Below are 26,107 nucleotides of genomic sequence, written 5' to 3'. Positions count from 1 at the left end.
GGCAAAATAAACGTTGGTGGTGGAAAAGTAAGGAGTTTTAATTGGACAGAGGGTGTGACGGAAGGACCTTCGGCTAAGGAGTAGGAAACTGTCAAGGAGCCGATTTTTGATGGTCAATGACGTGATTTATAAGTGGTGTCCGTCCGTCGCTCGTTGGGTCTGTCACACGTGGGTCCCATCTGTCGAGTCTGGTACTTGTAAAAATTCCTAAACTTTCGCCTTTACCTTTACAACTTAATCCGCTAGAACGGCGGTGAGGCACATCTATCCTCCGGAATTGCAGTCGCGAAATAAAATATATTGTAAACCGTTGGGTCTGTTAAAAGCGTAAGCCTTAGAATAAAAATCATGTTATAAACACGCTCTCCGGGATGGAACATTACATTAGCAGAGATTTAGATATTACGATTAATTACGACTAAGCTTCGACGATTTTTGAACCTGAAAAACAAAAGTTTGAAATTCTTTCGTAGTTTTGGGAGTATCGATAAATGGGTTCTGTCAATTGACGTTATCGTAATATTACACGTAAGTGCAAATAATTCTATTATAATGATAGTCTATTCTGTTCTTCAACTTTGGCCATAAATATTCGTTAATGTATTATTTTGAAGTACCAAGTATCGATAATCGTTATATCCAAAACGATTGGACCAAAAATTTAAAATGTTAAGAAGAACTGAATATAAAAGAGAGCACATATACAGATACTTTTTTAATCCTTGAAATACCGTTTCGAGCGTCTTATATTACTCATCGGGAGAAACCATATTGCCAACCCTGTACACTAAACCTACCTAACACTAAACCTACCGAGATTAAATGACCGGTGAATGGAAAATAAGTAGAAGTTTTAAAAAACGGAAGAACAGAAGATATTGAGAAAATGACTATACGTATATAGGAAGAAAAATTGGGAAGACGAGTGATTAGGATGATAAAGTCAAAACGTAAAATTAATTTATGATATTAATGCTATATCTGGAATAAATTTGGAATAAACGTATGTAATTCTGAAAACATAATGCATAGGATATTTATAAAAGTACTGATGCAGTTTATTTAGCATTTAGTGCTCGATGATAAAATTACTTTATCTACCTTACTATTTATTTCTTAAATATTCTCATATTATTTCTAAAATTAATTTATGATATTGGTGCTATATCTGGAATAAATTTGGAATAAACGTATGTAATTCTGAAAACATAATGCATAGGATATTTATAAAAGTACTGATGCAGTTTATTTAGCATTTAGTGCTCGATGATAAAATTACCTTATCTACCTTACTATTTATTTCTTAAATATTCTCATATTATTTCTAAAATTAATTTATGATATTAATGCTATATCTGGAATAAATTTGGAATAAACGTATGTAATTCTGAAAACATAATGCATAGGATATTTATAAAAGTACTGATGCAGTTTATTTAGCATTTAGTGCTCGATGATAAAATTACTTTATCTACCTTACTATTTATTTCTTAAATATTCTCATATTATTTCTAAAATTAATTTATGATATTGGTGCTATATCTGGAATAAATTTGGAATAAACGTATGTAATTCTGAAAACATAATGCATAGGATATTTATAAAAGTACTGATGCAGTTTATTTAGCATTTAGTGCTCGATGATAAAATTACCTTATCTACCTTACTATTTATTTCTTAAATATTCTCATATTATTTCTAAAATTAATTTATGATATTAATGCTATATCTGGAATAAATTTGGAATAAACGTATGTAATTCTGAAAACATAATGCATAGGATATTTATAAAAGTACTGATGCAGTTTATTTAGCATTTAGTGCTCGATGATAAAATTACTTTATCTACCTTACTATTTATTTCTTAAATATTCTCATATTATTTCTAAAATTAATTTATGATATTGGTGCTATATCTGGAATAAATTTGGAATAAACGTATGTAATTCTGAAAACATAATGCATAGGATATTTATAAAAGTACTGATGCAGTTTATTTAGCATTTAGTGCTCGATGATAAAATTACCTTATCTACCTTACTATTTATTTCTTAAATATTCTCATATTATTTCTAAAATTAATTTATGATATTAATGCTATATCTGGAATAAATTTGGAATAAACGTATGTAATTCTGAAAACATAATGCATAGGATATTTATAAAAGTACTGATGCAGTTTATTTAGCATTTAGTGCTCGATGATAAAATTACTTTATCTACCTTACTATTTATTTCTTAAATATTCTCATATTATTTCTAAAATTAATTTATGATATTGGTGCTATATCTGGAATAAATTTGGAATAAACGTATGTAATTCTGAAAACATAATGCATAGGATATTTATAAAAGTACTGATGCAGTTTATTTAGCATTTAGTGCTCGATGATAAAATTACCTTATCTACCTTACTATTTATTTCTTAAATATTCTCATATTATTTCTAAAATTAATTTGTGATATTAGTGCTATATCTGAAATAAATTTCACGCTATGCTAGGTCTCATAGTATTTTATCACTTCATCATCTTTGTGAACATTTCATTCGTTTACTCGTATGCTGTATTCACATTTGAATCGTACGATGACACGTAATTGTTATCCCTTTGACTGCCACGTCGAAATCACACGTTTCGCTCAGGACGCCACGGGGATGTACCCCGATAGATGCAAGATTTGTTTTAATATTTTTTCGATCGACGTTCTAATAAAAATGTTTAATCGTTCAATGGGGCAATTTTTATTTCAAAGTATCTTCTAATTAGCGGTTATATTCATTCATATTCAATTTTTACAATTGTAGTGTAGGAGCGGTGAAGGACACTAACAAAGTATTAACCCCCTGCACTCGAGAATCTCCCTTCAGTCGTCATTTGATAAAATTTCAAAGATCGATATTAATTAATATATCAAATTTAAGATAACGTAACGGTATGCAAGGTATAGAAATCAAATAGTTCTACTTGTTAATTATTATACAATTTCTTATTTACTGCTGGAAAAAATATCGTTAACTTTATAGCAGAAAATCTGTTTCGTCCGAGCCTTCTTTAAATTGCAGGGAGAATTCAAGCGAAGGTTTACGTCGTTTTAAGAACGTAAACTATTTTTCTGATTTTACAATAATTTAATTACAAAGTATATTTACAAAGAGTTTACAAGATGCCTTGGTGAGAATCAACGATATGCGTAAGATCGTTGTGTTGCGAGTGTCGTTTTTCCGTTTGGAATGTGTCTGTCTTCTTGGTTTCGTGTATTTTATATGTTAGTGTGTTGCTGTCATTGGCTGTCGAGGTGTCTAAGTGGTGGGTGTGTTTTTTCTTCTATTGGCGGCGTGTTTGTTGCAGAAATGTGCATGAAGTTCGGAGCTGATAGGTGGAAGTGGAAGTTTAAACAAATCGTTAATTTGTTTCTAAGTTTTGGGAAATTTTAATCTTTTTATTGGGGGTTCACTCGGTGCTTAGTTTCGGAGGTCGAGGTGTCCTCGAATCGTGGAACGCTGGTTGTAAAAGAGTGAACCATCGTCCCTTCGAAAGGGTCCTTCGTCCCTAAGAGCATGTGTGGAAATAGGGATAAGGTACAGGTCTTTCAAAGGAAGGCGAAGGTTTAATTAAATTCGGCTAATTGTGTATTAGTTTATGAAGGTTACGATCTTACTAGGATTGACTCGAATGGTGTTTTAGGAGATTTGGGGGTCCACGAGCCGTGGGACGCTGGTCGTAAAGAGGTAACCGTTGTCTCCTCGACTCGGGGCTTCTTTCTTCGGGGTGAATGCATGGAATGGTATATGAGGTTTAGGTTTTTTCGATGGAGGTAGAGGTTCAAAGGATGCGAGTTAATTATCTATTTGTTTATGGAGGATTTGCGTCTTTATTGAGGAGTAAATTGGGTGATGGTTGGGGTGTTGTAAGGGTTTGTGAATTGAGAATGAGTGTAGAGAATGAACAGCTCCTACGTTACTTAACGCTATGCTGTACGGTGACACCACGTTGGTGTCATGGGAAAATGACGAGTCAGTCTTACCGGTGCCAAGCAAAAGAATCCCGATTAGACTCGTGGACGTCATAGTGTTGAATATCCCTCTGAAAATCTTTAAACTCCTACTCATCTTTAGCCAAAAAATCGTCGAGTGCAAAGGGTATTAGTAATAATTCTAAGGGAGTGCATGGAAACGATGGGGCAGCTTCTCGAAAAGCAAGGGATAGCAAATGGCGGCATCTGGACCAACGCGAAAGAACAAACGATAGCGCCAAATCCTTTTGTCGGAATGTCTGTGACTATGTCGAATGATTGAGAAGGAAAGCATGTGTATGAAAAGAGATAGATTTGGACTTAACACGTTCGTCACTGCTCTTCTTGTTCAAGTTAAATAGGATTTTCAGCTGGATTTTTAAAAGGAATTTAATGGAATAAGCACTGAATTATAAATATAGGATATACAACATAAAAATATGAAAAATATACACATTATACTATACTTTTTATTCATTTATATTTAGGATAAAATATTACATTACACTATGTCGCATGGTATTCCTTAAAACAGTCTAAACATATTTGACGTGATTTTGGATAATTGGAACAATAGATCGTAACTTTTTACATTTTTCGTAATTATCTGTCAATATATTTATGAGCGGTAAAACTTTACCAAATCTGCTACTCTGTTCTATGGTTTGGTTATTTGCAAAATGCAAGTTTGCTGATAGTAATTCAAAACGATTGCAGGAAATGGAAAATTGTAAATAGGGTCCGTTGACCAACATCTAACTAGCGGTGTCTGTAGTAGACGCATCCAAATCATCAGTTCGATAACGTTCTAGCGCTCAGACAGTAGGATTTGGGCCCCGCGAGAAACTCAACCGAATCGCGTTGGGCGACGAACGTGTTAAATAGGGATGCAAGGGCGCGAGTCGGTCAGAGTTGAGAATTGGGAAGAATTGAGAAGAAGTCAGAAGTAGGCAGATTTGAGTCGAGTCAGAAGGCTGAATGTGTGTAGAGACGTAGTGAATAGAGGATCGTGTGAGGAACATAGTGTAATATATAAGTTAAATAAAACCTGTTCTGTTACAAAAAGAGAGTTATTGTTTGCTAGGCGCGCAGATCTCTGTCTGCTTAGGATTAATTTAGCCAAAAATCCTACAGTAGTTTTACAAGTAATTTAACCCTTTCGCTACCAGAGCCTCAGGAGAAAAACCACCACCACAGTCCAGACGTCTTATTATTTAAATATGATACCAATTGTCATTTATTTTTGTGTATATCACATAAGTGACATTAGGCTATAGATAGATAATTCCTTTGGTAGCCCCGTCGTCACATATGTGTAACACATTTGATTAGAAGGAAATGAATAAAATTGGATATAAAATTGATTTTACAGCCGACACACATAAGTGACACTGAGCTATAGATAGATAATTCCTTTGGTAGCCCCGTCGTCACATATATGTGACACATTTGATCAAAAGGAAATGAATAAAATTGTCCCTATACTGCAGTAAAGTTGAGAATCCGAAGTACTCTCCAGCCTAGTAGAGACTGTGTGACTCTACATATAACTCAGCTAATATACTTGCGACACCACTTAGTGCAACCAATTACAAAATATTGATAAAGAACACGTAGCATAAATTTGTGATGCTCAGATATTTTTTAAAAAAGTAATTGTCGCTAGACCAATAACATCCTGCGTCTATTTTATTGTTTTATAACATAACCCGTCTGTGTGCGCCACGATTTGGTGCAAACAATTATCATAAACTGATAATGAACACCCGTCACATATTTGTGACGCCGGGCTCAGATAAGAAAATCAGATCGTCACATGTATGTAGGATCTGGGGTTGTGGGGATTGGCTAAAGTAACGTTGCTTTACTGCTTCTTAAAATACAATAAGCTTATACTTATATTATCGGCCACGAAACTAAAGACTCGCTACGGGTACGCTCGACTTTTACTTGTTAGACGCTATCTCGAAGACCGTGAAGGACTGTGCTACCCGCGCCCTTGCACCCCTATTTAAGCATTCACTCTGTCCTTTTTCATACCCAGGCTTTCCTTTGCAATCATACTTCTTTTCCATGCAACCCCCGTGGGCCAGGTACTTCGACCACTCTGCACGCATCCCTAAACTTTCACTCTAACATAAACATTGATTGCAGTCGATCCTCGCGCACATGGTCACTTTCATTCTAAGCCCAGACACACTTGACATTCTTTCAGGGCCGTACTTATTCCAATCCCACATATATGTGACGCTGGTAGCGAAAGGGTTAAGCGCCCCGGTCACCAATGACCACCGTGTGTCACACGAGAAACCGTGGCTGGTCATATATGACCAACGTGGCAGTCAAAGTGTCAACACCAAGATTGCGCTGATATTCAAACTGTATTACTTCGAAATTAGATTATACGTTGCTAAAGTTACAGTAAGAATTCGAATTAGAGCATGATCAGTAGAAATAATCTATTCTTTACATTGATTGCAGTGACTTCGACAATTTAGACAAGAATGACGTGTATGGGAACAATGAACTGGCATTCAGAGTAGCAGAGCAGCATCTTGGAATCCCAGCACTTTTGGATGCAGAAGATATGGCCTCCTGCTCTGTACCTGACCGATTATCAATTCTTACTTATCTTTCACAGTTTTATCAAACACTTGGTGGTAAGTCTATAGAAACTACATATGTTCAGTGACGTATATTTATGTGAAAATTTGTTGTATCTTTTATAAGTTTATAGTGTAGAGATAGGGTGGTTGTTGAATAATATAACTACTATTTATTAGACATAAAATATAGTATACAATGTGCGGTGACGGTAAAGACTACGAATATAGATATCTATCAACTAAACTTTTACGAATACAACTAATAACACAATTATAACTAACAACACGATTACAACTAACAACACAATTACAAGTAACAACTTCTTTCTTCACAACTCTCTGCTACGAACTCTAATATACTACACTATACTACGACATACTACCTACTGCCCACTCACGCCCTTGCATCCCTATTTAAAACCATACATTCTATCCTCTTTCATACCTATTCTCTCTTTCCCAATCACACTTTCCCACGCACTCCTTGCCATCTTACCCTCAACGGGTCACTTAGCCCAAACACTCAAACGCATTCCTAAAGCCACTCTTCACTTTCATCCGATACATTCATAAACATCCCGTCCACACGATCCTAACGCACGGTCATTCGTCCTTTCGCACGCACTCTAGATAACACGCTCGACCCACTCATCCTGCCATACCACAATAGTATACGCGATAGGGTAGTAAAATGGCGTTTGTTAATTCGCTATAACTAAGGAGCTTCCTGAATCTCTTTTATTATCTCTTTTCTGTCTTTATCGAAGAATTACACGTTCACGTGTTCGCATCGACAAGCTCTTGTGATTTAGAACCATCAGACAGCGAATTTTTATGCGAGATATATGTAAGGAAATTTATTTATAATTATTTAATTGCAACCGGACATATTGCAGATAATATCGTAGTAAATTTTACATTACATAGCTTCATATACATTAGGGTGTCCCAAAAGTTTCTTCCTTTTCTCTTGATGCGAAATCAATAGACGATGTTTGTTGTTTAAGGTTGATTTATTGTGTTATATACGAACCGTTTTGCTCTATTACTTTCTTCCATCTCTCAGGAAGCCTCATTATGCCCTCTTTCCAAAATTGTTCAGACTTACTTGCAAAATATTCATCGAGGTGCGTTTTTATTTCGTTTTCGGATTTGTGACATTTATCGCGGAGAGAATTTTTCTAATGAAAGGAACAAGTGATAATCGGATGGGGCAAGGTCGTAGTATAGCATAGTCCTAGTACCACTCCCATAAACGGTGCAAATCTCGTCTGCAGTGTCCTTTCTGCACTACTACCTTTTTTAAAGCAATGAAGCATAACATGCCGCGAATGCTTCTTTTGGCTATCCATATTGAACGGCGTAGAACAATTTTTTAAAAGAAATCTTGTCACCAACGAAACGTACTTCGAAAAAGCTGTGAGACGACTGAAAACGATGCGATAAACGTAGAATAGATAATCCTGCATGATTACAAACATAGTCGGCTCGAGGACATACATAGCGTGGCGCGGAAAGAACTTATGGGACAACCTGTTCCGTCGTGGAACAAGGAAGATCCGTTACTGTCTTCCAACAGCCAGGTCTTAGGGTCCAACAATTCGGCATCGGAATTTTCCGCTCCATGCCTTCGGCATGTTTGAATGCTTTACCTTTTTTCTTTGACTTCTCGTGTCGCGGAACACGAGAATCCTGGAAATCCCTAATTTAACGAAATTAGGCGACGGCTCTTAAGACTTGGCTGACAATAGGCCTGAGGGCTCCACGTGGTCCGCACGCGTTGGAAGCCTCAGGCCCTCGCTAGGGGTAATAAACGACCGATGGGGTCACCAGCGCGCGGGTGGACCCCAGGTACCCCACCTTGGAGGAGAGGGTTTCCTCCACTATCGTTGTTTTTTGGGGGAACCTTCCCTTTCTCCAAGGTCACGGATTCGCGAACCAAGGGAACGCCCTTGGTCAAAAACAGCCAATCATATTTGGCGAGCTCCCGATTTTTCCTAAGGCCGATCTTAGGAAGATCGAGGAGCTCACTTCCGTACGAGCCCTGAGAGACACGGGTTCTCTTAACACACTTCGATACGAAATTTGAGAGACGTCGGGTCTCTCTAAAACACTCCGTCTAACCGATTCAAATCAATAACACGCCACGATTCTTTTCGAAACGTCGACCGTCGTAGATACGACTCTTTTCTGCTCTTGCAACTTAAACAGTTGCCCAATATTAATTTGGCGGGCAACACGTGTCGTAATCGCGAGACGGCCTTACAACCCGTCGGAAATACGAGAATTTCGATCGCGACGCGACGCGACACAACCTAATATGTAGGAATGTTGGGTATGCAACAGAATGAGCAGTGACGTAAATATAAAAATGATTTATTTTAAACTAAAATTTATTCTAAACGCTAATAAATCTCCGCTGACTCACTCGCTATCTCTAAAAAATTTTATCACTGACTTTAAAACACTCTTGACATTCTTTTAGGGCCGTACTTATTCCTTTCCTGCATATAGCTTTTATGTTGCAATAGCTCCTTCGTAAACCAGGCCATTCTGGATGATATAATCTTACGTATGTTTGTATAGTTAAATTTCTACCAATACAATATTTGTATCGAAATCTGTTATTGTTTTTGGTACATTTGCACATTTCAGAATGTCACTAATTTTAAACTTTATATATTGTAATATAATATAACGATAATATAAATATATTATATAATAATATATTAATTATTTATTTGTAATACAACGTGAAACTTATGTATGACCCAGAAAAAATAAATGCACACTCACGTTTCTATGGAGTTATGTATTTTTGGAAAAAATATCCACTTATGTGGAACATGCAAAATAAAAGCTATATTTTTCGATCCCTCTAATAGCAGAAGAAATTTTTCTCCAGATCTCATAATTTTACCTATTTCGAGTAAAAGTGTGCATTCGCATAAATATCCGCTGTCCAGTAATCATAATATTTCATAGCAAAGATCTCGATTACTCAGATTTAATAAGCCGAACGCATCGGTTAACACGTGTCGTATTACCAAGCTTCTTGTACCGTGACGTACAATTCCTCGACACCTATTCCTCGTTTTCTCTTCTCTTCTACAAGGTGTCCCACTAATTTACGTTTCAAGTAATAAGTGATAAGATTATTTACCAAAGTTTCATCATTTCAAAGTTCGAAACTTTGGAATTATTGAAATTTGTGTGAACCCAAGAATGTAAATACAAAATTTAGAAAATTCGAAACGTTGCATTCTTTAAGATAAAAATTTTTTTGAGAATCAGGCAAGGAAATATAGGGATAATACAGAATAGACGAATAAATATTGAAGGTAAGGAATAATACAGAATAGACGAATAAATATTGAAGCAAAATATCAAAATTTGGAGAAATTATTGGAAGAATATTTCATCGCTTCGTAGTTAAAATTATACTCTGGATTTTAGTAAATTCAACGTTATAATTAGTATAAAACCGTTGTAAATCAGGTACAGAAACATTTGCGATTTTATAGAAAGAAATTTGAACTCGTCGTGTTTGTATATTATTATTTATGCTAATAATATTTATATATTATTATTATGTTTCTATATTTATTTTAACTCAATCGAGATTTATACAAAAATTTTCTTATTTGCTTCTTAAGACAAAGTATTTTATTTGCAAAACGAAATTAACAAAATTAACTTTAAGTTTGAGAAATTTCAAGTCTTTAAAGAGTTTCGAGGATTTATAAATTATGTTACGATTTGTGTTTAATTTCTTTATGGACAGGGAACTCCCTTTTATTTTGTTAATTGGGATTTAAAGTGATCAGATTGTATGGTATATCAAATATTTTGGTAATGTAATTGTATATGTATTTCTAAGTATCTCCAAAGTGAATTTTTAGTGTAAGATAATTCAGAGTATATTTATTATAAATTTACCAAGGTACGAAAGTGCATTTATACTAAAGATTCAGTTTTGTGTCGAAATAATCTGTAGCCAAAGCATTTGGTATAGTCATAACTTTTTATATTTATAATAACTTTCCCCGATAATTAAGATTAACACCATTAAATGACTAAAATTTTTGGCCACTGAATAATAAATAATTTATTTCAGAGGTCACTTTGATTAACTCCGTACTCTAATGTAAATCGTTGCAATAATGCAACTCAAATGCACCAGCAAGCCACAAATGATAACGGTGAATTTTTTAGTGCCGTCTTATCAGAATTTAAGTAAAATTTAGTAAAATTTAAATTTATTACTTTTTTCACTTGCCAAATCGATTAACTCTTCCAGTAACATAAAAATGGTAACATTACCAACGATTACCTTTTGGCTATTTTTTCTTATAAATTTTATATACCGTTAGATGAAAGTTACATTTGTATTTATGCATTCTACGATATTTATTTCGATTTAAATTATAAAGGGAATTTTAAAAAACTATATACTTTATTTCATTGCATTTCTCCACTTTTTGTTTTATGGAGTTAATCAATTTATGTAATGAACGGCTCATGTATACTCGCTACATGCTTGTGTAATTTTATTCTTAACTTTCAGAAACTCTTGCAATAAGAACAGTTAGTTTTCTTACTGGTTTTTATAATTAACATTATAATGTAGTAACTATATATATTATTAGAATAAAATAGTACGAAGAAAGTGGTTGATTAAACAGTGATGTATATATATAAAAAGAAAAACAGTTCGGAATAACTCTAAACAACTCTCTTCAGGACTTCTTTCGATCTTTCGTTACCGAATTCGCCATAATTCTGCCTCTTCGAGTCAATCGACCCCTTTTTCTAATTTTCCAATTTTCTTTAAAACTAAATAAAATATTGCAGACTCATCGGTTGACTGTTTTGTAGAATTCTAGAAATGAAATGATTTATTAACGAGATGAATTAAATTAAACATTTAAAATCTGCGAAAGAATGTCGAATAAATATAATTTTCTTCCGCAGAAATAACATTTAATGTATTTATTAATGTATATCGTCAATAGGTCGTCCGCAATTGGCGACGGTTAATGACGAACCAAATCTCTTGAGGAACTTGTGTTTTTAGTGGACTGTACATTTTGTAATAGTTCCGGTTAACTCTTTTGAACTCTTCGAATGTTATTTGCTGACTGACTGGTACTGACCTAACTAACTTCTGCGATGCACGATCTTTCGGAGCCCGTGGTTTCCAAAGGGAAATCGGTTTTCCCATTGGTGGTTGACAGGACCGAGGGTGGGCCCTCGGTTCGCGAATCAGATGCCCCCAAAGAAGGGAGGACCGTCTTCCGCGACCAGGTCTGCCGGTGGAGGAAGCCTCTCCCTCAAAGGGGGTTGCTGGTGGGCCACCCGCACATTCGTGATCCTTCCTGAAGGACTCGTTACTTTATGGCTCCGAAAGTCGCGACATCGCACATGGCCTGGTCCCTTTCTTTGCAGGCCTATTGTCAGCCAAATCCTAAGTGCTGTTGCCTGCTTTCTAACATTAATGGCTAAAGAAAGCCTCGTGCCCGGTGACCCGAGGGAAATAAAGAATTGTTTGAAAATGCATTGAAAATGAAGATAGAAAGGTCACGGAACTTGAACTGAAACAGCAATTAGAATCTGGCTGCCAGAAGACCCGATACAGAAGAGCCGAAGGCACGATATTCCAAGGCTTAACAATTAATATATTAATACTTGAATCGGATATGCGTCATTATATCTCGAATTCAGAAATGAATACTAATAATTTATGCGCTATTGTAAAATATTTATGATGGCATAATTTAACTGATCACATTGTTAGATTATAATTTTACAAAGAAAATATTTCTGTCGCAGAAACACAGTTTAGATTTCTTGAGAAAACAATTTTTAGAACTTGGTACGAAATTATTTCAATGGACGTATTATTCGTGTTATCTCGATTCGAAAGGAATATTATTTTAATGACAAATTCTCTGACGTACGAAAGTATATGTCAACATAAATTTGGCTATGCGATATATCATATTGTAACGTACAAGGCTACGCAAATTTAAGAACGACAGATAAAGCTGGAACATTTTATACTATTTTCCAGAGATAGTATACAGTTAAATCTCCTATAACGCGATTAATTCGTACCGCGTTATAAGAAAATCAGAATTAATTGAAATCTGAAAATACATTCTATAGAAATCGCGTTATGATGAACATAGTAATAAGACAAATCAGATTAATTTATACCCCGTTATATGGAAACCATTGCCGCGTTATATAGGAACCGCGCTATAAGAAACTCAAAAATAATACAAATTGAACGAATTCGTACCGCGTTATATGGAATCTCAGAAATAAATAAATTGTACATAAATTGGACCTATATAAATATAGCATTCTCAAAGTATCAAGTTGCAATTGATACGGTTAATAAATCAAATTTTATAACAGAAATGGCAATGAGTATGTTGATTTTTACATATTTGAATTTAGGGAGATGAAATATAATACATAGTTCGTATAATAAAATTATAAACTAAAAAATTGTTAAAAAAAAAAGAACTTAATTTGATACATATTAGTGAAGCATTCTAATTTAAAATAGGATTCTAACATCTTAAAATTGAACAGTTTATTACTTTGTCTTATATAATTATCTTTTGTTATTTCTATCATAATGTCATAATTTCTATCATATTTATTTTTATCAATATTCAATTAAATATTTAAATATTCAGTTATTTCTATCATAAGTTCTCTTATCCATCAGTGTTATTCCATATTTCTGCTTATTTATATTTATTTCTGAAATAAATATTTTATTCTCAAACATTCCTATCATGTGGTTCATACATTGTGGATTCCGCAATTAGATTGTTTTATTATTCATCATCACTGTCAAATATTTGTAATCTAACCCTTTTATTTTCATTAGCCGAAAATTCTCCTCACTTTGCAAATTTTCTTCTCGATTTTCAAATGTACTTTTATTTGATAGTTCTTTCAAAATCTCTTTATACGAAGCCAAGCAATTTTGAAATTCTTTTTTAAATTTTGAACTGTGCGTCGCTAAAGGATCACAGAAATTTAACATATCAAATAAGTGTTGCTATAGATAAATTTTCAAGCCATTTGAGTTGTTGGAATATTCTTGTGCGAAAAACGCGTTATAGGAGAACTGTCCCAATTTTCGCACAGCGTTATATGGGAATCGCGTCATAAAAATACCGTGTTATAGGAGACTCGACTATATACTATACTGCACATACACCTTTATAGGAGACTATGTTACACTAATAATTATAATTCCTTTATGCACGAATATATTATACAGTAATAGATATTTGATAATAACGATTAATTTCGCTTTCTCGTGATATTCTTCTTGATACTTTAATCTTGATACTTTAATTTACTGCGTCTTATTTTAATTTCTTCTAATAAATACGTAGTATTATATTATATTATATTATATTATATTATATATAGTATTATATATATTTGCCATTTCTATTACCAAACAATATTGCACACAAATATCACTAAATAATTTACCAAATAAAATTTAATATTTCATATATTATGATACATCAACTTTACAGTAGTCAATAATAATACAGAAAACCAGTTACATCTGACGAACTATGTAGTCTTATGAATAAGAAATCCTGTTCGATATAACGGTAACAAATATTCCAACTACTTTCTCATTCATGGACGTTGTATAACCTTGAAATTCGTAATAATATATCACATAGTTGTCACTGTTCTACAAAAATTATTACAAGTATAAAAATATTTACATACATTACCATATTCATAGTAAAAAAAAAAATGAATAAATAAAAACGTGCATTTACTATATATTATATCGTAGCATATCCTTTTTGATAGTTCTACGACACATGGACACAGAAAGAATATACATAACTTGGCACCATTATATGACATAACTGATATCTTTGTAGGTGGGTTATAAAGATTCTCATAACGTGTCCAACGATAAAGTTGTAAATAAACAATTAGCTCTATTTCGAAAATGCTACTTGTATGATAAAACATATTTGACACCTGATATATTCTGTTTAATGAAATTTATCAAACGAATATATCCTAACTTTTATCTTTCATATTCTCTGCAATGTCGAAGCGAACTTCCAATTCTTTATGTAATATTACATATTTCTCTTAACACGTTAAATGCCAGCAAATTTTGCTTGCTATTTCATTTAGACCCAAACTCGGTCGTCAAATAGGCTACCGGTGGCAGGCGAAATTTTTATAAAACTCGGAGATACTGTACCAATTGTTATAACAGGAATTCCCAAACGTTAGGTCCAAAGATGACGAAGAATTTAACACCAAAAGTTCACACCTTTTGGTCCTAGTCTTGGCCAGTCTTTAACCCCTTGGCTACTGCATATAAGCACTCAGAAATTTTGCTTTTGTGACACGGAGGGTGCATATAAGCGCTCAGAAATTTTGCTTTTGTGACACGGAGGGTGCATATAAGCGCTCAACACAGTTTACTTTTCTGACACGGAGGACATTTGCTTTTGTGACACGGAGGGTGCATATAAGCGCTCAACACAGTTTGCTTTTCTGACACGGAGGACGCATCTCTACCCAAAATTTTACCGTTCTCGGCATGCATTGTAAATGAATTCCTACCCGTGTGGTACGACCGGTGCGTTTCAAAGTCTGCCATAGTCAAAGGGTTAAGGACCAGCCGGGCCCGAACGGAAAGTTTGGTGCCAGTCTCTGGGACCATTTCTCGGCATGCATTGTAAATGAATTCCTACCCGTGTGGTACGACCGGTGCGTTTCAAAGTCTGATGTAGTCAAAGGGTTAAGGACCAGCCGGGCCCGAACGGAAAGTTTGGTGCCAGTCTCTGGGACCGTGCCACTTAACGTGTTAACGCTGCTTTGTTGCTGACGAATAGACGAATTTTACAACCGGTGCAAAGGTTACCTCGAGTTGACGTTGAACTTCAGAACAAGAAAAAGACACATTGAAAAAGGGAACATCCAAAGACATATTGGATGTAATTCTAAAATAAAGATACCCAAAGACACATCGGATGTAATACTATCACTTAGGATACTTGAAAAATTTTAGTTCAGCAAATTTATTTAACGACATTCATTTGTCCTGATCTAGACAACGTAAATAGCTCGGGAGACGCATTCTTACGCTACAAAAAGTCAACATCGACCTTAAGTAAGCCAATCAAAGTCCAAATTCGGTAGAGGAAGGAACCAACTATGCGTCATTCTCGAGGTAAGCAATGCAGCTGTTCTCGATATATTTCCGTCTTGTTTCGTGATTAAAGACTAACTCAAGGTTATTTTATTACAGGTCGTTTAATGCGTCTATTCAGTCGCATGAAGAAATATAAAGTACTATTTAAGCGACTCAAGGTCTTTTAACCGATCTTATTGTCTGAACCATTTAAAACGTAAAGCATTGAGATCATGATACGCCAATTGGACAAACTCTGTGACTAAGAATGGTATAAAAGAGACCATTTTGGGTATGAAGAGATAATGTTTCTTGCCTCTCACTTTGGCCATTATGGGGCAGAGCTCAAGGCAGAAATCGCATTATTTTCTAAAATTCTGCTGTGAACAACTACTGTACCACCGTTAGAAATGACCAGCTTGGAAGAAACAGTAATCTACAGGATATTCACTGTAGAAAAAATGTAAAACTGGAAAAAGAACGAAATATATTGTCACTTTTACTTCTTTGAGTGCTATGCACTCTGCGTGGCTGAAAAGAAGTCATCTGAGAAACTTGTAGGACCGAATCCCCACCAGCCCAACCATTCTAACATCATGGCAGAAGTAGAGTAAAACGCTTCCCTTATTGGTAGCACTGATCCCTTCCTATTAGCTCAATCATAGAACACCATGTGACAAAGAAAGCGAACGAAGCAACGAGACAAAGCGAGACAGATGCAACAAATAGATGCAAGAGCGTAGACTCATACCAAAAGCATATTAACTTCAGATTCTTCCGATGAACACACGATTATTTGCAATTACTAATTACTAATTAGCATCTTTATTAACTTTTCATTGCATTATGCAGCAAACGTGACGTACTATACACATATTTTTTATATTTATGTTGTATCGTGTGATTTTTTAAACGGTTATCTAGTACGATGCAATTGCATAATTAATTTATCATAAAAGATACATCTTAAATTTTAAATCAATTTTCATAAATGATGTTAATTATTATTACTTTTGTACTTCTTTACTTTATAAATCTTCGAGCTATTGTCATCTGATTCCTTATCCGACTCACTGCTTTGTATTTCCAATTCTAGGTCTTCAGTTGCGTCTTCTATTATTCCATCTTTCGTCCAATATTCGTGTTCCAGTGTTTCTACGTGTTTACAAAATCCTTTCCAATCATTTGCTGTCGTTTCGTTTATTGCCTGGCGTAGTAGTGCTTCCAATACATTGTAAGTTAACTCTGAGATAACGTTTCTTTCGCGGATTTCTTACGCCTATGTTAACGTATCACGTTAACGAATTTGGAGATAGTAGTTTTGGGAGTGTCATAGAAGAATGGGTATTACTAGCGAGAGTATAGGCGGAACAAGTGGAATACTCCTCTTGTCCCGCAATCGAACGAGATGACTTTTCAGCCACGCATAGTAGTTTCGTAGCACACGTGTCCTTGCAAATTGAACTTACAAGGAGAGTGCAAGTCATTCGGGTCATTGATTTAGTTGAAACTTTGCAGGTTTGTAGATTTAGTCATTCAGTTCCAAAAAATGCATCATTATAAGGGCATTTACTCAATAGTTTTCGAAATATTTATGACTGGAGCTTTATTATTGCCTTAAGTACCGATTTATTTCAAATAGTTATCAGGTGTCGTTGTGGCTTAACTCTTTCGGCATTTATTATTGTTAAGCCTTGAAATGTCGTGCCGGTATTTCATTCGGCCCTTTGTTTAGAATAGACCAAGAAGACCGTTAGGGTGTTCTGGCAGCCAGATTCTAATTGCTGTTTCAGTTCAAGTTCCGTGTCCTTTCTATCTTCATTTTCAATACATTTTCAAACAATTCTTTATTTCCCTCGGGTCACCGGACACGAGGCATTCTTTAGCCATTAATGTAAGAAAGCAGGCAACAGTACTTAGGATTTGGCTGACAATAGGCCTGCAAAGAAAGGGACCAGGCCATGTGCGATGTCGCGACTTTCGGAGCCATAAAGTAACGAGTCCTTCAGGAAGGATCACGAATGTGCGGGTGGCCCACCAGCAACCCCCTTTGAGGGAGAGGCTTCCTCCACCGGCAGACGTGGTCGCGGAAGACGGTCCTCCCTTCTTTGGGGGCATGTGATTCACGAACCGAAGGCCCACCCTTGGTCCTGTCAACCACCAATGGGAAAACCGATTTCCCTTTGAAAACCATGGGCTCCGAAAGATCGTGCATCGCAGAAGTTAGTTAGGTCAGTACCAGCCAGTCAGCAAATAACATTCGAAGAGTTCAGAAGAGTTAACCGGAACAATTACAAAATATACAGTCCACTAAAAACACAAGTTCCTCAAGAGATTTGGTTCGTCATTAACCGTCGCCAATTGCGGACGACGATATACAATTATTTAGGATTCGATGTTTGAGTTGTTCCAGGGGTAAGCCTAGAAGATTCGTTACTGTCTTCTAATAGGCAAATCCTAAATGCTGAATGGTTTGATTTCTATGTTTAATCCAAAAGGATAATTTTTAAAATGGAGGATTTTTATTTGAAAATTTAAAAATGGGCATTTAGTTCCTGGTAGGTGTTGCATCCCTAGGACCACACGTCCCAGATTAACTCTTTGGGGCACGCTGGGATTAAAAGTGTTCCACCTCTTTGATGCACCGTAATGCATGTTGGGACATTTTTAATCCCTCCTCGAAATATTGCAATAGTTTAGTCCCACCTCGAAATATTGCAATAGCAGCATGCACATAGGTTCATATTTCGTTTTATTTACGTAAAGCAGTTGGTAATACCTTCGACAAACATTATAAATGTATTCGCTCGTGTTGGCAACATTCAACATACCAGTACAGGTTCATCGATTGTTGCAAGCGGAAGGTTTATCGCGACAATCTTTCTTTCCTGGTTTTAAGTTTTTACATTATGTGATTCCTTTATTAGTAAAAATATTCCAATTTTGTTTCATTTAAAACGCAATAAAATTTCTATGCAACATGGGTCTATTTTATTATCTGAAATCCTGTGCCGCAAAGAGTTAAGGTAGATGGGGAACGGAAATAATAAATTAAATATTTTGAAACGTACTATGGACATTAATACTAAACCTACCATGGTCTAAATCACCGTTTATCAAACTTTCGTTAAAAATTCCGTGTTTTGACTTTATCATCCTAATCACTCATCGTCGCAATTTTTCTTCCAATATACGTATAGTTATTTTCTCAGTATCTCATCATTTTCAAGAATATCTCTCAGTATCTCTCAAATTCACTTAAACCGACTCGAAAAAGCTTCTCGAAATCAATCCCACGCTGGAAATTTGAAAAGGTCGATTGGAAAAAATATAGTGAAACGATTGAGCAATTTGCAGACTGAATACTGTCTTTGAAGTCTTCCCTATTCGATTCAACAAAATTTTCAAGATAGTCACCACCATCTTAACAGAAGCAGCGGTTCAAACTATTTCAAGAATAAAAATAAAAAGGAAGAAAATCTTCAACGTATCTTAGGAATGTAAAGCTGTTGTGAAAGAAGCCAAACACGCATTTAACAAATTTAAAAAATACACTACTACAGAGAACTTAATCTGATACAAGAAAATCAAATGCCTAGGCAAGAAGAAAAACCTGTAGGGACCGCGAAAAAGAAAATTGATTATATTTTTTAAGCGAAATTAACAGTCCAACTTATACAAGTACAGTATGAATCAGAATAAAATATATCTGTTGCAACTCTAGGACCGAAATTTCCTTCTCTGCTCTACTTACAAAATTTTAGTATACATGGTTGACTACCATGAGTTTAAATATTTAAATTATATTTCAACGATAAAGAAAAATTATTAAATCAAGAAGAGCCATTCCACGGCTAGCTAAATCTGCCTTAACTTGTATCAATAGCACGCGACTTACGTGGGGCACATCACAAACCATGGGCGTGACACGTGGTGTTCACATTTGGCCTCGCCGACGTACCACGTGCCAGGCCCGTGATAGTCAGTTTTAGCCCGATAGATGTACCACGTGCCAGGCCCGTGAGTCAGTTTTATCCCGATCGATTTGTTCACATTTGGCCTCGCCGACGTACCACGTGCCAGGCCCGTGATAGTCAGTTTTAGCCCGATTGATGTATCACGTGCCAGGCCCGTGAGTCAGTTTTAGCCCGATCGATGTACTGGCCCGTGATAGTCAGTTTTAGCCCGATAGATGTACCACGTGCCAGGCCCGTGAGTCAGTTTTAGCCCGATCGATGTATCACGTGCCAGGCCCGTGATAGTCAGTTTTAGCCCGACCGATGTACCACGGGCCGAGTTCGTGATAATCAGTTTTCGCTGTCCACGAGTCTCACACGTGGTTGTAAGAAGGCTTAATTTGGCGGGCAACATTGACAAAGCGTAGGATGACGGATTTAGAACTCGACAGAATTCAAACGCGTCGCGATAAATGTTTTACAAAATTTTTTTTAAATCCTTCGAAATGTTGTATATACGTATTACACGTGCTATATAGAAGTACAAAATTTTATATGAATTAAACGATCGTTTTTCTTTATTTTTAAGGTTCATCTCCAGCACGACACCCAGTGAGTAGAACGACCGAAACCGTAGAGGAACGAATCACTGAATTGCCTGAATCTCCGAAAGAAAAGGTACAGAAGCCTTTGTTGTACGAAACGTAGAAAATTATTGGATCTTTTCTAAGTTAATTCTGAATTGTTCAAAAGTTAAATTATAGGCTTACGAATTTTTATTTTATACTTGTACTATAATTTTATACTGATAGTGTGGTACATTCATGATTCTCTTATTAGCAAGTATGCGAATATAGGGCATTTATTGCGATACTATAGGTTAACCTGATATACCGATTTCATAAAGATCGATACAAAAATGGTACGGTGATGTGAAAATTCTCTGGTATAGAGATTCTCTGTTCGAAGAACAGAAGACAGATTTACGCTTATAACGGTAACTCAGAATCTCATTAATCTACAAAATTTACTTGTGCTCTCTTCGTGTTTTCATGTTATATATATATACATATTTATGTGTTGTATGAAGTGACCGTAAAATTATTCCCAACGAGTTTGACGAAAATTTAGAACGATTTAGTGATATTTATATTTTTAAAGCTAAGTTTCACTTTACATACCCGTATCGTTAATTTAATAAGATTGACACTTCGTATTTAATTTTCAGTATGTTCGTATTAAGACTAATTTATGTCCTAAAAGCAGTGTCTATATATTTGAGATTATCTTAGCACGTTATGTTTTTATACAGAAGAAGTTACATTATCGACTGTTTCTTTTTTCCACTTTTGTAACTTCACCAAGTATTTCTATGTTCGACACTTTGATAGAAACTTATTGATACTTCTTCGAAACAAAAATTTTAATAATAAACATTGTACAGTACATGGCACAATCATTTCAATCTGTTCCTTTTTAGAACTAAATAAAATTGTTATCGAAGAGAAAATTATTTGACGAGCTGAAAATATTTTACATGCTTCAATAACGGTATGCCTGATACGTAATAACAAAACAATCGAGGAAATGGGAATGGTTGCGTAATTAAGTCAATAATATGCGATAGCAAAATATTTTATATAAACATTACTAACATTTTATTAATCGATACTTTGATAATTGGTTTATCCCATTCCAAATAGACGAGACATTTGATTGTCATAACATTGAATACTTTGTATTTGTTGGTGTCAAACATAAATGAAAGATAAATTTCGAATACATATTTAAGTAAAAGAACATAGCAGAATGGAAATTTTCCAAATAGAATATTTTAGAATATAATTAGTCGAAAAGTAATCGACGTTAAATATTTGATTTTGTTTGAATTATTTATTAATTTATAAATTATTGTTTCTTTTATAAATATTGTGAGGTATTACAAGTTGTTTTTTTAGAAAACTATTAAAGATAACAAGAAAAATTTTCATTTACTTTGTTCATATCTCATTATATTTTTTCATTTTATTAACAGAATACCGTTGTCTATATATCATTTTCACGTTTCTCCATCATCTTGTTTTGCTCGTTATACTTTAATAATATAAAAAATTTGAAATTCTTATTATCTTTTCTTATTGTCAGTATATTAAAGTATTAAACAATCTCTATGAATGATATTTAGATTCTACTCGCTTCAGAATCGTTCCAATGGAAATGGGTTTATATAGATAAAGAATTTGTATTTGATCTAATAATACCTGTTATGTCGTAAATTTACATTCACTATATACATATATATTATCAACTAATATATGTAACACATGAACATGGCCACCACTTTTGATCTCTCAATTTTCGTAAATTTATTTATATACAATTTATTATAATATTTAACGTGTCATTTAAACAATGCAATGTAATGAATTCCTCCTTTTCTTCGATTATTCTATTATAAATTAAATTGATATTGACTTTTAAATGTACATATTATCAAGATTTTTAAATCTCTCTTTGTCTCTTTTTCACGGTATTCTAAATCTGCTGAGACACATTTTCCGAGATGAAATACGAATGTTGGAACTCGGATGAAGAAGGTTGTAGACCGATTAATCTAACATTCTTCGAAAGACTTCTATTTGTAATACAAATTCTACAACAGAGCTATGTCGGAAAATACGATAACGTGCTATGTATCGGCGGGGAAGGAACTACCCTGTAATAATATTCGGAGGTGCTTATATACATTTGTAGGAACGGTGAGCGTGGCATGATTAGGGCATGAGATCGCCATCTGTGACGGTGCCTTTTGTCCTAGGTATGACTGTAAGGCGCGTGGGAATGCTCGGGCCCTTCCCCGAAAATAAAGGGCAATAAACAGTCGACTTGGGTTTGGCTCGAGCTAAGTTCGGGGTATTATCTGGAGTGCGCGCGGAAGGATGAGTGACCGTGCGCAAAGATCGTGTGAATGGGATGTTTATGGAAGTATCGGATGCAAGTGAAGAGTGGAAGTCTAGGAATGCATCTGAGTGTTTGGGCTACGTGACCCGCTGAGGGTAGGCTGTAAGTATCGGATGCAAGTGAAGAGTGGAAGTCTAGGAATGCATCTGAGTGTTTGGGCTACGTGACTCGCTGAGGGCAGGCTATAAGGAGTGCGTGAGAAAAGATTGGGAAAGAGAGCATGGATGTGAAATAGGATAGAGCGTATTTAGAGCGTTCTTTGGGGAGAGTTTGTTGGGAAATAGTCAGTGTGAAAGGTCATAGCGTCTAGAAGAAGTCCTAAATTAGTTCATGATAATTCTTACATTATTTTTAATTTCTGGAGGGGTGGAGATGACGAATTGGTTCTTAGAGTCAAAGTAGGAATGAGAATGTTGTTTCTTCACTGACGTTGGCCTGCATTTATCAGCTACTAGGTTCTTTTAGTGACTAAGAGTTTAGGGGATAGGTGTCCTTCCCCACGGGGTTACTTTTCTTGTCTTGTGGTTCCTATGGTGCTGCCGATTGGTATTCTTGGTAGCTCTCTTTTGCTATGATAGGTAGCTGATAGAAGGACGCAAGGAAGGGATGCGTATAAGGGATGGTATAGATACCATCATACACATATAAAAGAACCGAAACGTACAAGAGGGTTACAAATGAAAACTTAGACTATGAGATCGATGGCTCCAGCGTGAAGCACTCGCGATCTAAAATCAAACTTAGTATGCGTGTTTGTCTATGTATAGAAAGACACGAAGAAAACTATACAGCTTTTGGGTTTAAGTGGGTAAGGTGCAGGGGCTTTCTACTAGGGCCTGCCTTAGACGGGGGATACTTAAGTAGGATTAGGAACTTGTATTTATGAGAGTCGAGGATTGACTGAGGATTTGCGAAAAACCTCGAACCTTCGTTCTCTATCTAGCAGCAACGGTGTGAACGTAGGTTGCTACAATTCGATTAATTGATATGGATCTGCAGGGATCGGGTCCGATGTGCGTTGGCTTCGGGTAACTCCGACTTTCAAAGTCATAAACCGAGATTGGTGAAGCCAATGAGAGGTTGGTCACCTCTCGAAAAGGGTCAATCTTGCGGATGAACCCTCAAAAGGCCTCACATCAACTCTGATGTGGAGGACGTTCTTTATCCCGTGGAGGTGGCCGATTCCAAGGGTGTGTGCTTGGTCCAATTAACTGCTAATCGCGAGAGTGCTTGTCTTTTGACAGGACTTAAATCCTTGGCTTCGGGACACAGAGGAACATATCAGTAGGAGTTAGAGTCGTCACAATTGAAGTCGAGAGTTGGAATTAAAGTGTTCGCAGGGTATTCGAGAATGTGGGTGTTATAGTAATCGGTATCAGAGTCAAGAATGGTATTACAGCTGTTTCAGCGTAATGAGTCCGGAATTAATCTAGAAGTGACCCAAAGGACTCAGTCATGAGTTAGCGTGCTCTTTGTAACCACGCGTTGTATTCTAACAGAGGTGAATTGTCGCTGTGTTAGCGCTCTGTAGTATAAGTGTAATTACTGTGTATTATCTTCTATATTAAACTCACGTATGTCCACAAGTTTTACTTTGCTGTGTTTTCCTCCTTCCATAAAGAATTTCTATATTACATCTTAGATTTTCTTAAGAAATCATTCCCTCGCTATGAAAAATAAAAATATAGAAACAATGGATCCGTAGTTCCATCTTCTATTTCACGAAATAAGAAATAATTAAGACAATTACTTTATATATAAATGAAAGAGCAAGTTCGAGTATGAACAAAACGTGGATACGAGAATACCGTGCTGAAATCAAAGCCTTTTTCGGAATTCTTTTACTTTTTTGTCGCTTTAGAGAGTCCAGGGAAGGCAAACATGATTTATGGAGGAAGAATGCAGCATATTGTCGACCAGTTTATACGGCTATTATGTCTTCAGACTGATTCAAACACATATTATTGTATATTTTTAGCGTTTTCATGGCGCGGTTTAACGTTTTCATGGAGATACCACGTGAGAAGAACAAAAGGCAAAAGATAAATTGGCAGCAATTTGTAGAATAGCCGATATTTTTGCAAAAGAAATTGCAGAGAGTTATATGAAGTATCAGTAATTTAGTATCAACGACAATTGACGAGCAGAATAAACTGCAAGCCAATATTTTTGCAAAAGAAATTGCAGAGTCATATGAAGCATCAGCAATTGCTGACATATAGAGGCTCTAGTCCTTTCAAAGTTTACATATTCAATAAACTGTATAAGTACGATATGAAGATTTGCTGTCTTCGTGACATAAAATCATATTATTTGTGCAATTTTTATATATATCAAGCAAAATTGAGAATTCAATCGAAAGACAGTAAGACCAACGGGCAGTGAAACGATTGTTCAATCTTTTACAAAATTCGGAACATTTAATAACGATAGATAATGGATAATTTCTAATTTCACTGACGTTTCTTTGGCGAATTAATTATTACAACACAAATTATATATTGTCGGGACGATGAAGAAGAATAGGAGTGGGCATTAAAAGAAGAGAGAAGATCCAAAATTCTCGTGCAAATGAAAAATCGCCATCAATTTTCTCGAAGTTATGCAGACTTTAAAGAGAACACCACAGAAGCTAAACAGAACTTAGTCAGAATGCATCAGAACACTAATGGATCGTGTAAGGGGTTCACTAAAGGAGGGCTAGTTCATAAGTCTAACACTCGGTGGCCGATTCGCTATACGTCTTTTTGGTATGAGGTACGCTTTCATCTCTCCAAGAACTAAGGACTGTCTCCTAATACTCTTTCCTGAGAACCGTCTCTCAATAACTCCTCTCAACGCACTGTCTAGGAACTGTCTTGGAACTGTCCCGTACGCTCCTGGATCTGCCCTTTTAACCTCTTAGGCACTGAGCACCACTATAGTGGCTTATGGGGATGTATTTTTCTGTACGGCGCACCACTATAGTGGCTTTCCCGGATGCCATCTCTGTGTGTTTTAAGACGTACCATACTGAAATGTACTATTAATTATAATAATAAATTGTTAAAGTTAAAATGCGCGTTAAAATCATATCTTAATTTAAAAAAATTTGTTAAATAAATATTTTTATAAATACTAATGAAAAATTATAATTTAATCATCAAACACTTCATTCCGATGTACTCGTGTAAAGAACAGCATTATCCGTCACACATTGCAGTGCCGTATCATTTACACGTAATACGCGTTGAACTCTGCCGTATCGAGAAACAGTCCCGCGTAAAGTTCCACTGTGCCTAAGAAGTTAAGAATGGGTCTCCTTTGTTTATTGATCGTGGATCAAGGGGATCGCCACTTTGATTTGATTCCGGTTA

At 35.5% G+C, this 26,107-nt stretch overlaps 1 protein-coding gene across 1 annotated transcript in view; it reads left to right on the top strand.

Moving 5' to 3' along the window:
• LOC108546659 (MICAL-like protein 2) overlaps nt 1-20,498 on the top strand; it is a 144,535-nt gene extending 124,037 nt beyond the window's left edge. Inside the window, exons 3-4 of the mRNA XM_017898869.1 lie at nt 6,496-6,674; nt 20,380-20,498. Coding sequence (XP_017754358.1) covers nt 6,496-6,674; nt 20,380-20,498 — 298 coding nt within the window. The remainder of the gene's footprint in view (nt 1-6,495; nt 6,675-20,379) is intronic.
• Nucleotides 20,499-26,107: the final 5,609 nt, after the last annotated feature.

The sequence above is a fragment of the Eufriesea mexicana genome, unplaced genomic scaffold, assembly GCF_001483705.2.
Source record: "Eufriesea mexicana isolate 0111107269 unplaced genomic scaffold, ASM148370v2 scaffold745, whole genome shotgun sequence".
Classification (NCBI taxonomy): domain Eukaryota; kingdom Metazoa; phylum Arthropoda; class Insecta; order Hymenoptera; family Apidae; genus Eufriesea; species Eufriesea mexicana.
This window is presented reverse-complemented; position numbering and strand designations above follow the sequence as displayed.